The following is a 15646-nucleotide window of genomic DNA, read 5'->3' as shown; positions in this document are numbered from 1 at the left end:
GTGAAATGACAGGGGAGGGCATTGTACCACACACACATGTTCCTTAAGTGCAGCAATGTTTTGTTACTTTACTGCAGGTGTATTACAGAGATGGAATTTAATAACTTACTGTATACAATACCAATAAAACTGGAAAGATTCAGTGCCCTGCTGTTCATTATCACGGTACCAATGAGCTTGGGTTATTCTGTGTGCATGTACAGTCAAACCCCGACGCACAGGTACCCCCACATCTAGAGCTCTAGAAGATGGCCACTGCTTGAAAACCTCGATGATGTCCTTCCTTAATTACTTTATTATTGAATTGTCATTGTTCCAAATTCACATAAACGTGGCTTTGAGGTGGGTTGAAAAAAAGATACACCTAGTTATTTTTAAAAGTCACAGAAATCCTTCACCGGAAAATATCTTTTGAAAAGATAAGTTAACGGAATCAAGGGATATATAGATTTTATTAAAAACCATAAGAATATAACATTGGTGATATATACGCTATTCAGTAAAATCTGGGGAAGTGCCAGGCTAAAGATGCTATCCCACCAAAATATGACTTCTCCCTTTATTAACGAAGTACAAAAATGTCAGACAAAAAATAAGTGCCATACCATGAAAGAACACTTTTGTGTTAGAAATGTTAAAGCAAATGCAACTATGTATTCTTGCTGGATTTCTTTTCCCAGGAAACCACTTCCATTAGATAATAAATAACACACTGAACATAAAAGGTCCCTGCTTTAGAAAGCTCAGTTTAGTTTATCTGTGAGTGAAAGCATATGTCAAGAAATCCACATAAACCTCCAGAACACACACACTTTGTCAAAGGATGAGTTTCCTCAGTTCTAAGCAGGGTACCACTACCAGGCACAGCAGCAGACTCACTACCTGACCCTTTCTGACATATTTATTTCTAAAACAGTTATGGGGTTTTGTTGATAGCTTGCAGTGCTCCCACTATTTTAACTTGGGTTTCAATTGTAAGAGTTTCAGGAGATATTTTCTTAATGATGGAACCATTTCAAGCATGACCGTAGACAAAGGAATAAATATTTCTGTCATTTCATATTGAAAAGTTTTCCTGATGCTGAATTGTGTGAGTATATTATCTTTCTTATGGAAAGAAGCTATAGGGCTATACAGATTTCTATGTGATGCGCAGATATATTTCAACATTAAATTTTATCAAGTGTATCTTAGTGTTAAATTGTCTGGTCATTAATTGGTTTTCTTCTTTCTTTTTTACATATCAAAAATATAGAGATGAACTGTAGTCCTAATTATTAGTAGTTATTAAAACCTCTGAATACTTTTCATAAGAAGACAGAAGTTAATTTCAAGATTCTGGAGAAATTTCAGTTTGGATAACAGAACTCTATTTCTTTGGTGTCTCAGAAAAATCATCTGAAAGCAATTTCAATGTTTTTTTTTTATGCACTAGCTGTCTTGAACTGTTTATTGGATAAAACTTGCCTATGCTTCTAACACATGCTTGTCATTTCATATATTTCACAATATATGAGTTAAATGCCATCATTAAAAAATCATTGGGTCACATTTAAGAGCTTGTCAAAGGTATTATTTCAGAATATCATCTAAGTAGTTCTTGTATTTTTGGAAGAATAATTGGATCTATGATGAACCCAAATTTGTGTAATAGCAAACCATATTCAGCCCGCATTGCACAAAAAGCAAGGCCCAAATATAATCGACACATTTTTAAGCAAGTATTCATGCTAAAATGTGAACTGGCATATTCTACCCGTTTTCACAGAAAATCTTCATTGATTTTAATTAAATTGCATATGCTAATTCTGAGGATGTTAAAGAATATTTATTCATATAGACACATGTGGTTTACTTAAAAAAAAAAAAAGGCTGAGTGTTCAGGAGCAGTGTGCCCCCACTTCTTTGCCTCCCCGCACCAACTGCATTCAGAATTCTAGTCCACCCAGAGCAGACCTGAGTGAAGCTCCTCCGTTCCGCACTGTGTTAGGCCCGGGTCTGCAGTGGGGCCGGAAGCTCCCCAAAGTGGTTTTCCTGTTGGGCTCTAACACCGACCTCTGAGCCCAGATACCTCATCGGGCGCTCGGACAGCAGGAAACCCCAGTTGGACAAGCACTGGCTTTAAAATCAGACGTTTTAGAGTTCAAAGCCTGGTTCTGAAACTTACGTGGGGTTGGACCTTGGGTTGTCTTGCTTTACTTTTCTGAGCATCATTTTCTTAGTTATTAATTGAGAATTATAATAATGGCCTTGGAAGTTTATACTGGCACCTAATATTAGTCCTCTAGCCTTCCTCGAAATTAAGCCTGAACGAACCCTTAGATATTTATTCATTTTGACATTCAGTCATCAGCCATGCGTGGGTTGTGACAGGACTGGGGAAGGGGCTGGAGCTGTGCTCTCAAAGATCATTGATAGAGCAACTTCACTGAACATCACATCACCCACTAGATTCCGTCGGTCAGCCACCGATGGTCAACCTTGTGAGAACTTTAAGAATAATTACTAAAATTAGAGGGGCAAATGAGAACCTACAGAAACTCCAGTGCTTGTGGCAACATTAATCTCTCCGCTAGAGGTACAGAGATTATCGCAAAGTTCCAAATTTCAACAACAAAAAAAAAGAAAATTAAAAAATACTAGAGTTTAGTTTGCAAGGAAACATACCTATAATCACCTTCTTCTTCTTGCAATTAAAGTGCTTCTAACCATTAGCCTGAGCCATAACTACTTTTCTTATCAATATATCTTAAGAGATTTGAAGAAGGCTTTAAGGCTCCCAGTATTCTCCAGATAAGGGACCATATTTAATGTAAAGATTATTAACATTATACTTGTATATGTATGAAGCACTTAAATTGACAATGCTAAAATGAACAATGAAAGAAAGTTCTTTACAGAAGAATGATAGCTATAAATATAAAACGAATGATGGAGTTTAAAAAATCACTAGTTCAAAAACCTCTGATTCAGGCAAGCTTCATTAATGCATGCTAAAACCAACAGGTCAAAGCTTGTTGGGGCATAAGGATAACTGCCCAATGATGAAGTATCAACACAGAGATTGTTGGCTAATTGCAGAAGGGAAAGATTTATTTACAAGGGAGAGAAGGGGGAGGAGGGTAGAGGGTACCATTTTTACCAAGTGATTAAAGTTAGCATTACCAATAGCAACATAACTTGACATTATATGTGTCTGGATGGAATGCAATATGCAGCACATAGCATCATCTATGAAATACTCAGGCCAAAAATGTCTTTCATCAGAATAAGACTTTAGACCTAATTTTCAGTTTGTAGGCAAGACAAGTGATACTGAGTAACAAATTAAACGGCACCACAAAGAAACAATCCGACAATTCTAGAAGGGAGGGCATATTTTTCAAAACAACTGGCCTCATCACTTTAAGGAAAATAATCATTCAAAAAAATTATAGAAATTGCTCTAGTAGAAAAGAAATTATAAAAAGACACAGAAACCAAATATCATGCATAAATGCAATGCCAAAAAAAAGCTATTAAAGACATTTTCATGAGACAATTGAAGAAATCTGAATACAGACTGGGTATTAAATTAGGAAACTATTGTTAATTTTGTTAGGGGTGATGATCATATTTTTAGTTAAATAGGCACGTGTTCTTAATTTTAAGACATACATGATAAAAAAATTTAGAGGTGAAATTTTATTAGATCTGCCATTTAAAAATCATTCACTGAAAAATATGTATATATATATATGCACATTAAAATATAACAAATATTAAAAACAATTTAATGTAATGGTGAGTATATGCCTTTCTTCAAAAGTTTTTTCAACTTTTGTGAGTATTTGAAAATATATACTATAAGATTAAAAAAAATGTTTTAATTAGATACATGGAGCTTGATTCTCCCCATTAATATCCAGATGAGCTTTCCTTTGTTTTTCTCCATTGTACCTAACACATCACTAGAGGGCCAATAAATATCTGTTAACCAAAGCAATGAAAGAATGGCTCCATCATCCCCTACGGTGGGTCTTGGGTGGCTGCTGGAAGAGGGGTACACCCACAGCTATGCTCTAAAACAAACGTGCTGCTGCTCGACAAACAGCGCTCAGAGCCAGGGTCACAATGGCATACGCACCGTCAACTCAGGCCCTGTGATATCTGGAACTGTCAGAATTTTAAATATTCTGTCCCACCATCCACACTAGCACATTCAAAAAGGACAAGCCTGAGTTCTGACCTTTGGTTCCAACAACACATCCACCAGAAATACAGAACATCCATAATTCCCTCACTGACTCTTTTCGGAATGTACAGGCCTAGAACAGTGAGGCCACCAGGCTAGTGCTCAGCTCCTAGAAAGTGAGTGACAAGGGATTCTCCATGATAGGGTCTCTGGGTCACTCTAGGGTCCATATAGCAAGTTAAGGACTTTCTTTGAGAGGGTATGATTTTCTGGTTTCCGTAGGCATGAAAATGAGGCTCACTATGTGGTTCTCGTACATTGTTGAGACTTTACTTTCGAGATGGTTCCTAAAAGTGATGCTGGAGAAGTAAACATTAGGTCATTACAGTCCTCACTAGGCTGGGCACAGAGTCCCCCCAGCTCAAGATAAAGCTGACATGGCCCCTGCCTTCCAGGGATTTACAGAATCCTGGTGGAAACCAGCATTCGATAGACATAAATAATGGTAAATTTTAAAAGCACTATGAAGTGAAGCGGAGCGCTAGAGCAGTACATAAGCACAGCACATAGCGCAGTCCATGGACGGCAGAGGGTCCCAGGAAGAATGCGCAGGACCTGGACTGAATTACTGCACACTGTGAATAAACACTTAAGCCTAATGTCAAATTAAAAACAAGAAGCATTTCTGCTTACACGAGACCTAACAAAGAAAAAGGATTTCATGTCTTTTATGCTTATACCTTTTTTATTATGACTTTAGTTAAGAAAAAGTTAAAGGGGACAAAAATTTTATAATTAAGTAATTTATCATTCATTTTGTATCAAAAATAAAAATAATTCAAAGAAAAATATGTGTAGTATGTTTCAGAACCAATTCTACATTTAATTTCAATGAATCAAAAATGACTAGGTTTATGAGGAAACTAAATAATATATAAAGTCTGTTTCCTCAATAGCTTCAAAGTTTCTGAAATTTAACAAAGGTATTCAAGATTAGGCCTAATTCTTAAATCCTGCTGGTTTTTACGATCTAAACATCAAATAACTTTATCAGCACAGACCTATTTGATTATTTGCTGAGAAAGAAAAAGAATGTGGATGAGGTTAAAGCCTTGGACTTCACTAGAGAAAACAAGATATGGACTGGGACATTCAGTTATGGAATTTTGTATAAAGATTTCAAGACATTTTACTGATTTTCAGCATATTACTAATTTTCACTGCCTGTTAAATGAAGTATAGACGCCATATATTTCCATGTCTTGAATAATCAAATTAAGGCAAGTAGTCTGAAAGCTTTTTCAAGGTCAATAATAATACCAGATTTTGAACACAAATCTTTAAAATACAGTATACTCCCATAGAACATTCTAGGAAATCACCAAACCTAGCTGCACATTAGAATCACTTGGGGGAAAAGCTAAGGCCCAACTCATAAGAATCGAACTTAACGGGTCTCAGATAGGGCCCAGCTTTCCATATCTCACACACACAGACACACACAGACACACACACACACACACACACACACACACACACACACACACACACACCATTGCTTAATAATAAAACCATTGTTTAGACTTGGGCTACATCCCAGAAAGGAAAAACAAAACAATTCTGATAATCAATGCTGAATTTCCATTTAAGGGAAAACTTCTGCCATAACAATCATTTGTGTTGACATCATCATCTCATTCAAAAAACAGATCTCAGCAAGATAAAAAAAAAAAAAAAAAAGTTTGCAATCGCCAAACATCCTATTCAAATCAGCAGAAGAGGCCAAAAGCAAACGGCATTTTTTTTTTCCTTCTGTCCTCTGCAGTCATGCTCATTCGTTATATTAGCTATTGATTATCATATTAAGGTTGGACTATCTTGAGAAAAACTTTATTTCCGCTCATTTTTATTTCTGTCAGACTTTCCATTATAAATTTTATTTTCTCTGCCAGTAAAAGTAGTAGGAAGTTGCAATTTGGCATGAACATTTTAAGCCTGGGTGTGATTTCCGTACCCCAATTTGATTTAAATTAGTTTTGCCATATTTAGTGAGAACTAAAAAAAGTCCGTTTGGCTGCTTTGGTTTGTCTTTTGGTTAATTTTCTATACAATTTCAAAAGTCTGAAAAAGTCACCACGATAATTTCCAATAATTTTATGTAGAAGTGCATTAATAAATTCATATTATCACATTACTATTTTTAATGAAAATAATTTAATTGATAATAAAGGACGTGCCGGTTTTTGATTTTCGGCTAAAATATTCACTTTTTAAAAATATCCACATGTCTATCACTATTAGTGTTAAATCCTCAAGAGAAACATAATATACATATATAAATTTTTGAACCTGATACATTTTTGAAACAAAATACATATGTTTGTCAGGACAGTGTTTTGAAAGCTACCTGTTGCTTACCACCACTATTTCTCTACACTAAACAAAAGGCTATTATTGGGACTGAAATAAGCAAGTTCACACGTAACAGTGCTCATCCTAAGTGCTCATCCTCAGTCCACAGGATACACTGTCATTATACGATAAAGCGGCTCGTGGAGCCCCTTAGGGCATTGTCATCTAAAGGTTGTCCACCCCATGCCCCACGATGGAGAAAACAAAAGAAAGCTTCCCCTCCGTGCAAGTCACTCACCTTGCCAAACAGAGAGGAATCATTTCAGCTGTGATCTGCTACTTAGACTTGAAGCCCAAGACACCAAGACTCTGCCTTTCTTTTTGGTTTGCATAGCTGATATTGGAGACAGGGATTCAAAAAAAAAACAATTCGGCCAGAGAAACCCATTCACTGGAAAACACGCTATGGTCTGTTCTATTCTCAAATTTCACAGAAAGCAGAATATGCACACTTTTCTTCTCCAGCTCCTACTTCCTCAATCAAGGAATTTCCAAAATTTCGCTCTTTTATTTAATCCACCAGTGATCACACTGTTTATGGATACTGCTGAGATCATGCTAAGCACAGAGATAGTCAGTTCTTGCAAGGCTCACAACCATGAAGCAGAAATAAGAATGAAAGAATCCACACTCCACATCTACAGTATGAAGTTTTTAAGAAAAGCATATGCAATCATACTCCTGTATACGACAGAATTTTCCTGGACATGAATGTCTCAAAAGGAAGCTCTCCAGGCCCAGAAATTCAGCCATCACATGCCAGTCCATCCACCTCTGTACTCCACCCTCTGCCCCTTTCCACTTCTCACCTTGTGTGTGCCAAAAAAATTAACTTCAGTTTCACCCGAGGGAAGTATTCCCACAAACTGAGGGAGGGTCTGTGCCCCCGCACAGACACAGACAGACTCGCGCGGTCTGGATGGTGCTTTCACAAGTGAAGGGGCCTCGCGCTTACTCAGCAGAGGAAATCTTGTGTCTGTGAGGAATCACGCCAATTCCTATTAGTAAGAAAGGATACAGGGGCGAGGAAGCCTATTCTCTCATTGACCAGAAAAAGAGGCCCAGCAAAACAGAGACCTCTGCCATGACCATCTGCAGAAAGGAAGGATGTTGTCAACTTTCTTCTCCCCAAAACTCTAACGACCTCTGCCTTGACCCTCAGAAAACAGATATACAGGAACAGGCTCTTCTGCAGGAATTGAGAGCTTTACACCAGAGACTCGGCACTGGGAGGCTTGTCGCCCAAGCTATCTACCCCGAACATTTGCACTCACATTCCAAAGATGTTTCCGTTGCACTGGAATGGCTGTAAATGTCTTTCCTGCAGAATTCTTTCCAAACAAACTGCCATGAACTAGAGTCTGCAGCTTGTGCAGCAGGAGTTAGTTCTTAACCAAGCACCATGCACCTCATTGCAACAAATCTTTTAGAAGCTGAATAAGACTGCATTGGTGGCTGAGCCAAAGGAGTAAACTTTAAAAATGCAAATATAACCAGGAAAAAAAAAAACAAAACAAACAAAACCCAGCAGAATTCCACCTTTAGTGATATATGACTGATACGAAAAGGAAACCTCCTTCACAGGCTCTATTTAATTACTAAAACTGCTTGCATTTTTCAGGATACATTAAACAGTCATTTTAAGATTTTTAAGTGGATTTTTTTTTCCATATCATTAGAGAAAACTGGAGGGCGCGAGGGTTCAAGAGAATAAGAATTCTCTTTCCAACACAGAAAGAACATATATTCTGTTTGGGTGAATAATAAAACACTAGAAGGCTTTGAATATTAAAGAGGATTATTAAATTCTATCAAGAGTTTTCCAAAGTAAAAAGCCAATGTATTTATAAAAAGAAAACCTAAATCTTTAAAAAAAAAAAGAAAAGAAAAGAAAGAAAACGATTTTAAACATATGATTAATACCGATACTGAAATTTTTTTTAAAAAGCATCGATAAAATCTCAATTGTCTTGAAACAAAGCTTATACTTTTGGCTCTTGATAGTATTTTTAGAACTGGGCTTTCTCTGGAGACTTAAAAGTATGCAAATGGAGAGTGCACAGAGACACACACACACACACATGCTGTACCTTTGTATTACACTGGCATTTTATTATTTAATTAAAGTACTCTTATTTTTCTAGCTCACGCATGCTTCCCTTGAGACGGCTTTGCTGTTAGCCTGCTGGCCTTGACTTCCAGCCAAAAACAATTCAGAAACAAAAAGGGACAACAAATCATATTTTCACAGACATTTTTATCCCTCAATACAACCCTGTTTTCACACAACATCATACAGCCCCTATGAAAACTATAATTTAGGGCAATAGCCACCCGAACCCAGGTCGGTCTGACAAATGGCTACACAAAGTATTTCCAGTGTAAGAAATTCTTAAGTTCTTAATTGCAAATAAACTCTTTTGAGAGAACCACTTTAACCGACATCGCTGGTTTGCAAACAGTGCCACTGGTACCGGCTGATGGATTAAAAAATAAAAACAAGCCAGTGAATGTAGTTCTGATATGCCAAAGATCTAAAGATGAGGTGTTTATCACTTCCAAGCTCTGTGTCACTTCATTACTTTTTAAAAGAAAGAGGCATCGGCAGACTTTCAGGGCATCTTAGTCTCACGGTCTAAAATGTATGATCTAATTTACAAAACAAACTGATCCACCAGGTTAATTCTCTCACCCCTTCCCCACGCGAGATTCTCACTTACCTGGTGGCAACCCTGTAAGTTTGATTCTCTCCCATAAGACGAGTATGAGCCCCTTTCTGTTTTACCTGCCAAGAGAAAAACAAACAAACAAACAAAAAACTATAAATTGTGTTTTTCCTTTTAAAAAAATCTCTTCCAGGTAACAGACATCTACCTCTCTTCTCCGATGTTTACATACGTAAAGTAGGCACTACTGGCAATGTATGCAAGCAAGAGAAGGAATAACACTTCCTCACTCTGGCTATGATAAACTGGAAAAAAATATCCTTCATTCCTATTCTTAGCCAAACTGCTCCACACTTCCAAAAACTGTCATTCCAATGGCCTCCACTTTCTCTAACAAACAATTTGTTCCTTATTTTCACTTTCTTTCTCTCTCACAAAATTTAAACAATTTCATTTTTATTTACACAGCAGGCAAATTATCTATGTAATGACCCTAGTCTAGTAATTCCCATTGATTATATTGACACTTAATGGTGAGGCCAAAGCTAATCAATCAAGGCTTTCCAGATGGTGAATACAGCAAAGAAACTATTCAAAATTCTGGGACTCTATCTCTTTCTCTCTCTTTTTGTTTTTAAACTCCCTTTCCCAGGAGTAAATCACATCACGATCAGGATGATGAAATTTACATTTGGGAAAGAGGATTTTTGAAAAATTGCCCACTCTGAACCCAAGTTCATATTCTACCCGTAGGTCCAGCAGGACATGAGATAATAGAATGTGAAGATCTTGTTCCCATTCAAACAACACAATTTTTTATCTGTAGACAGCTTTACAGAGATGCATACAGCCTCAGATGCTATGTGATCACATCAAAGGGTAAAATTAAGGCTGCTCATTTGTTTCTTTTAAAAGTATGTTTAGCTTTAATAATTAGCAAGGAAGACAATGAAACCACATTACAAGAGATCTAAGCAGTTGAGTTTAGTTAGTGACATAGGAGGAGTCATCACAGAAAATTGATCCATACCAGGACATTAAAAGGGGCTAGTGACATGGCCCAGGATCCAGAACGTGAACCCTACCCCACCTGAGACTCAAGGATAGTATACTTTCTTAGGGACTAGAGTTTAAAGGAACATTGTACTTTACACCTAGGACTACACTATTCTTTGTTCAATGGGAAAATTCAAAACTAGTATTTTGTGGGGATGAATAGGTATCTGTCTAAAGTTTACAACTCCTAAAATTTCCCCTCTCAACCCAAGGCAACAAAAATGCTAAAAGTAAAAGTAGTCATTCTTTTATCTTTTAGTTCAATAACAATGTTATAATTTTATGCCTTCCTGACACCACACACAGAATGCATCGTTAATAAATCTTATATCTCTTCAAAAGTGTACCTTGTATCTAAGTCACTATATATATAAAATGGAAGATGATTTTCAAAGAAAGCCATACCCGAGTCTTAAAATTAACCCTCTGTCCCCCAGTATTAACTTTTCTACTGATTTCAATGAATCTCAAACTTGAGAAAATATCCCCATACCTCATTTCTGGTATAGAGCTCAGTGCAAAGTAGAAAATCAATGCCCATATCAGTTTCAATTCTAATGAAACAGGATATCATGTCACAAACTGTCGGTCTTGGGAGATCTAAGAGAATAACTTTAATTGTATGAGGATTTTACACTGAAGAAAAGGTTCATTTACCTTTTCGGCAGTACAAATGGTCATACAGATATATTTGTTACTCTTCTGTGTGAGTCAAATATAACCTATAGATACCCTTTAACTTCTCTTTACAAATATCACTAACAAAAAGACTCAACCTTTATAAGCAATCAAATGACATACAACTCTCATTAAGCTCCTGCATCCTAAAAGCTTCAATACAACTGCACCGTAATTAACTTTGACACTATATTCACTTATTTAACAACTAGAAAGGCAGGTAGAGAGGTAGGTAAAGAGACAGGCAAAAAGGTAGAAAGATAGGTGATAGATAGATAGATAGATAGATAGATAGATAGATAGATAGTTGATAGATAGATGATAGGTAGGTAGGTAGGTAGATACTTGATAGACAGAAAGACAGACAGACAGATATTGTAGAGTATTCCCTGACTTCCTAGGAAATTAAACATCTAGTACCCTGTTTTGGGTAATTTCTAAAAATTGAATGTAAAATGCAGTTTGAAGAAGGGAAGGCTATCTATTTCCTTCTCTGGAAGGGATCACTGAAGCTATCCCCTGCAGAATTGCACCACCTGGCATTATTTCCCAACTCGAATCCAGCACATATACCTCAGAGAGATGAATTTTTCTATCAGAATTTGTCTCAATTTAGATATATATTTAAGTTAGAGCTATTCCATTTATTATTTTAAAGCTAGAATGTTAGTGCATATAGTAAGGATGAGAAGGGAGAAGGGAGGAAGAGAGAGAGGGAAAGGGAGGGAGGAGAAGAATATAAGAATATGAATGAGAATAAATGGGAGAGAGAAGTGAAAGGAAAGGAGAGAAATAAAGAGAGGGAAGGCAGAATGGAAAGAGCAAGGGGGTAGGAAGGGAGAGAAGGAGGAGGGAAAGATGAGAAAATATGAATTCATGCTGCATAGATTCCCCAAAGTACTCTTGGTTACATGGGCCCAGCATTCTTTACTATCATATCAGATACAGACTGCTTAATCTTAATTTTGCTTGTTAAAAAATATTTATCCAGATACAAAAATAAACGCACTGCAAATTACAAGTTGTCAGGGTTAAAAATCTACTCCTGTTTGTGTGGGGGAGGATAAGAGACCAGCATAGACATGAATCATTCTCAGTAATTTGAGTGTTTCCATGACATCAATGGGCACCCGTCCAGGACTCTGTCGAAGTCTGCGAGGTACCAAAGAGGCAGTGCAGCCAGCGGGAGGCTGGGAGGTGCGCTTTTTTTTTTAGGATTAGGCTCCTTGTAAAGATTTCATCTATACCATCCACTTTTACCATCAAATAGATCGCTCCAGAAATCACGAGCGAACACATTTCATTCTGATAGTGTATGCCTTTAACTTTATTACATCTTTTTGTTCCCAAATTCAACTATAAATCTGCCCTCGGAGCCCAAACCCCTGTTTGGGAGCAAAATAATCAGGGACTGTGGATAAACCCAAGCACCTTCTGAAATGTATTATATCCATTCCTATCATTTCCTAATGACAAAAAGCAGCCATTTTACAATGACACCTCGGTTTCTAGGAAAATAAATATGTCTTTTGTGTAAATTGTCCATTAAAAATTAGCTAGGGTCTTGATGTTGATTTTCTGCTTAAAATTCACTGGAACATTTGTTTCAGATAATAAAATTTTCAAGAGCGCTGATAACATGTTTGAGGAGGATTCTTAAGTAACTATCTATGCTCATGAACACAAAAGCTCCTAAATATCTGTGTTTACTCTATGTCGGGCATGGATTTTTGTCACTTACACCAACTGGCTGGTGCAGACAGCTTCTTTCCCCCCTCTCTTCCATTCTTTGCCACTCGCCTCCCCCATCCTCACAACCACCACGGAGCTTTGAAAGAGCTAAAGATTCTATTTTTCCAATATTTAAAAGAGATAGCAGTGATGAACAAATGCGGTGCAGTCACTGTGGAGTTTTCGAGACAACCCTCCAGTACTAGAATGCGACAGCCGCTGCGGATATTTTTTTGGCACAGAGACAATGGTGGCAGTGCCAAGCCCCATGGCTAAAACTACTCAAAAGAGGCATAAGGGTAGCATTAATCGCTCAAGTCTTTTACTGCATGAAGTACTGTTGTACATATTTTAAAAACTAAAAGTATCCGTTAGTAACGTTTGTCATAAGCCCAGAAAGGGTGTGTGGTGGTGCGGGGGATATTCTGAATTATGTACCAGAAATAAATCTTGTCAGGCATTTGATTCATTTTTATACCTAAGAGGACCAAATGTTAAATTTTGCTGCTGGTGACGCTTTGCCGTGCACGAAACGGATGATGTGACCTAATGGAGTGGTGCACTGAAGGCTGAATGAAAGCTACAGGGAGGATTTCACAAACTGAGTCGACATATTGGCTAAACAACTTCCTTCTGCAAAAATCATGTATACAAGGAACATGTAATACTGTGTCACAATTTTAAAAATTAAACAAGAAAAACGCTGTAAATGAGCAGACACAACATCCGTCCATCAATCCTTCTAGAGACAAAGGGGATCAACGTGCAGCCCTTCTCTGGAGTAAGTCGGCATCTACAGTGAGCGAACCACCCAGAAAGTCAACACGTGTTCCGTCCAAACTGAACCCATCGGCTGCTAAATCCTATATTTAAATTTAATTATTAAAAAATGACACCAATTGGCAATCAATAAAGAATTCACTTGCTTCTTCTGGTGCCCTGCAAAAACTAACTTAAGCAGAAAACACACCGTAAGCTACTTTCAATTTTTTTTTTTAAGACCGATATTTTTGCTGATCTATTCAGTAACCCTTTATATTGCTGCCCAAGAATGATAAAGAAAAAAACAATTTTTTTTTATTTGGGGGAAGTATGGTTAACAAATGCCTATATATTTCCAAATTTAATAATTTTATATTCTATAATTTTCCAGGACTTATAATTTTTCTTTCAATATATCCAAAGTATCCTATTGTAGGAACTGCCCAGGGAATTGGATGAGAATGAAAATATTACGTGAAGAAAAAAATGTCTCTTAAGTCCATTCATTCACAGGGCTGCATCTAAGAACTATTGCCTTTGGTAGATGGCTACACCAGACACTTCTAATCTGCATGGGAAGACTGAGAGACAAGAACAATTCACTGATGCTATGATTTCTGGAGGTGGGCTGTGACGCAGAAGAGCCCACTGGTGGTTGACCAGTAGGATAATGACAAGGTCATGTTTGGGGTTCTAGCCTTTCATTCTTAAAAAGCCACTTTTAAAATTATATATAAATAGTATATATTTTACCTATCACTGAAAAAGATGCACCCATAAAGTGAAACATATCCCTTGAAAATCCTTGATAGAAAATTATCTAATGCTGCAGGACAATACCAAGCAAGGCTGTTTCACTGTTAATCCGCATTCTGGGAAATGAAGAATGAGCCTTTTGTTCCCAGCTATCAAACTAGGGAACTCATCAAATCTCTGTCCTTGTCCCCAACACCAACCTATTCATTTTTTTTTTTTTAATATTGAGAAGACTATTTCATTAAACAAACACTGCAATTCTTACTGGTTCTGAATATATACATAAGGTTATTATTTAGAGTTATTTTACCTTTACCATGCCTGCCTTTTCTTTGCTCCCCTTGCTCAAATAAGAATAGCTGAGTCCCTGTCATGTATTATTACCTCATTGCAAAGGGCTTATGTAGACTGATTTATGTCATCTGCACAACAACCCCATGAGTCAGGTAATATGAATACCATTTTACAGATGAGGAAACTGAGATACAAAAATTGCCCAAGATCACACAGGAAGTAAGTGATAAACCAGGATTCAAATCCTGGCTATTTGATTCCAAAGGCTGGGCCCCTTTTAGCACTGTTCTGTGCTGCTGCTGTTTAAACTCTGGGGGGAAAATATATAAATAAGCAAGAAGCCAAGTACTGAACACTTAAATCTCAGAGCTCAAAACACTCATGAATTTGATATGAAATTAATGAAAGTGTCTTATAGGTGACGATAATTTACATTTACATGGTGTCATACTCCTAAAAGGTCTCAAGGTACTTTATACACCAGAACTTGTGCATCATACAATAAACTACAATGATCTCCACGTTAACTCTACGAAGCAACTAATTAGCAAAAACATGGCAGGAAGCTGCATCGCTACACATTCCCTATGTGAAGAATATGATTGTTTAAAATGCAAAGAGAAAGAGTAAAAGTAAAACTATAATTATAATATAGGACAACACAGCATCGCTCACAAGTGTCTTCTATGGAATAGTAAGCCCACAACCAGCTCCAGAAAACAAAAGGAAAGCTAATTAAAAGGGCCCAGCATATGTTACAAGCTATCTCTATCCCTCCCCCAGAAATTTACATTGTATCTTGGCATTTTAAAGCTTCTGAAAAGTCCTGTAATGAAGACACTTAATTTAGTTTAATGTAATTGTTCCTAAATTTGTTTGAATACACATACCAGCCCCTACCTTTTTGTCTATTAAATACGAGTCCCAAGGAACCTGAGGAGCTACTATTATAAAAAACGTAACAATAAGGACGTATTGGGTTAATATGTGTTTGCGATTTTATATCAAATAAATAATGTAAATTTAAAAAATTAAATTTTATTTAAATTGATCTAAAAACATTTTTTACTTTTTCTGATATTTCTATGAGATACACCTTTGTTGTTCTAACTAGTTG

At 36.9% G+C, this 15646-nt stretch overlaps 1 protein-coding gene across 13 annotated transcripts in view; it reads right to left on the bottom strand.

Moving 5' to 3' along the window:
• TCF4 (transcription factor 4) overlaps positions 1–15646 on the bottom strand; it is a 338925-nt gene that overhangs the window by 158317 nt on the left and 164962 nt on the right. For 11 of the 13 annotated variants that reach the window (XM_039841005.1, XM_039841055.1, XM_039841027.1 and 8 more), the window contains one exon: positions 9307–9371. In XM_039841005.1, coding sequence (XP_039696939.1) covers positions 9307–9371 — 65 coding nt within the window. Of the gene's footprint in view, positions 1–7395; positions 7972–9306; positions 9372–15646 lie in introns of those variants that run through there. The other 2 variants (XM_039841072.1, XM_039841082.1) reach the window with 1 other exon arrangement.

This window comes from Pteropus medius, unplaced genomic scaffold, assembly GCF_902729225.1.
Source record: "Pteropus medius unplaced genomic scaffold, Ma_sr-lr_union100, whole genome shotgun sequence".
Classification (NCBI taxonomy): Eukaryota; Metazoa; Chordata; class Mammalia; order Chiroptera; family Pteropodidae; genus Pteropus; species Pteropus medius.
Note: the sequence above shows the minus strand (reverse complement) of the source record. Positions and strands in the feature narration are given on the sequence as shown.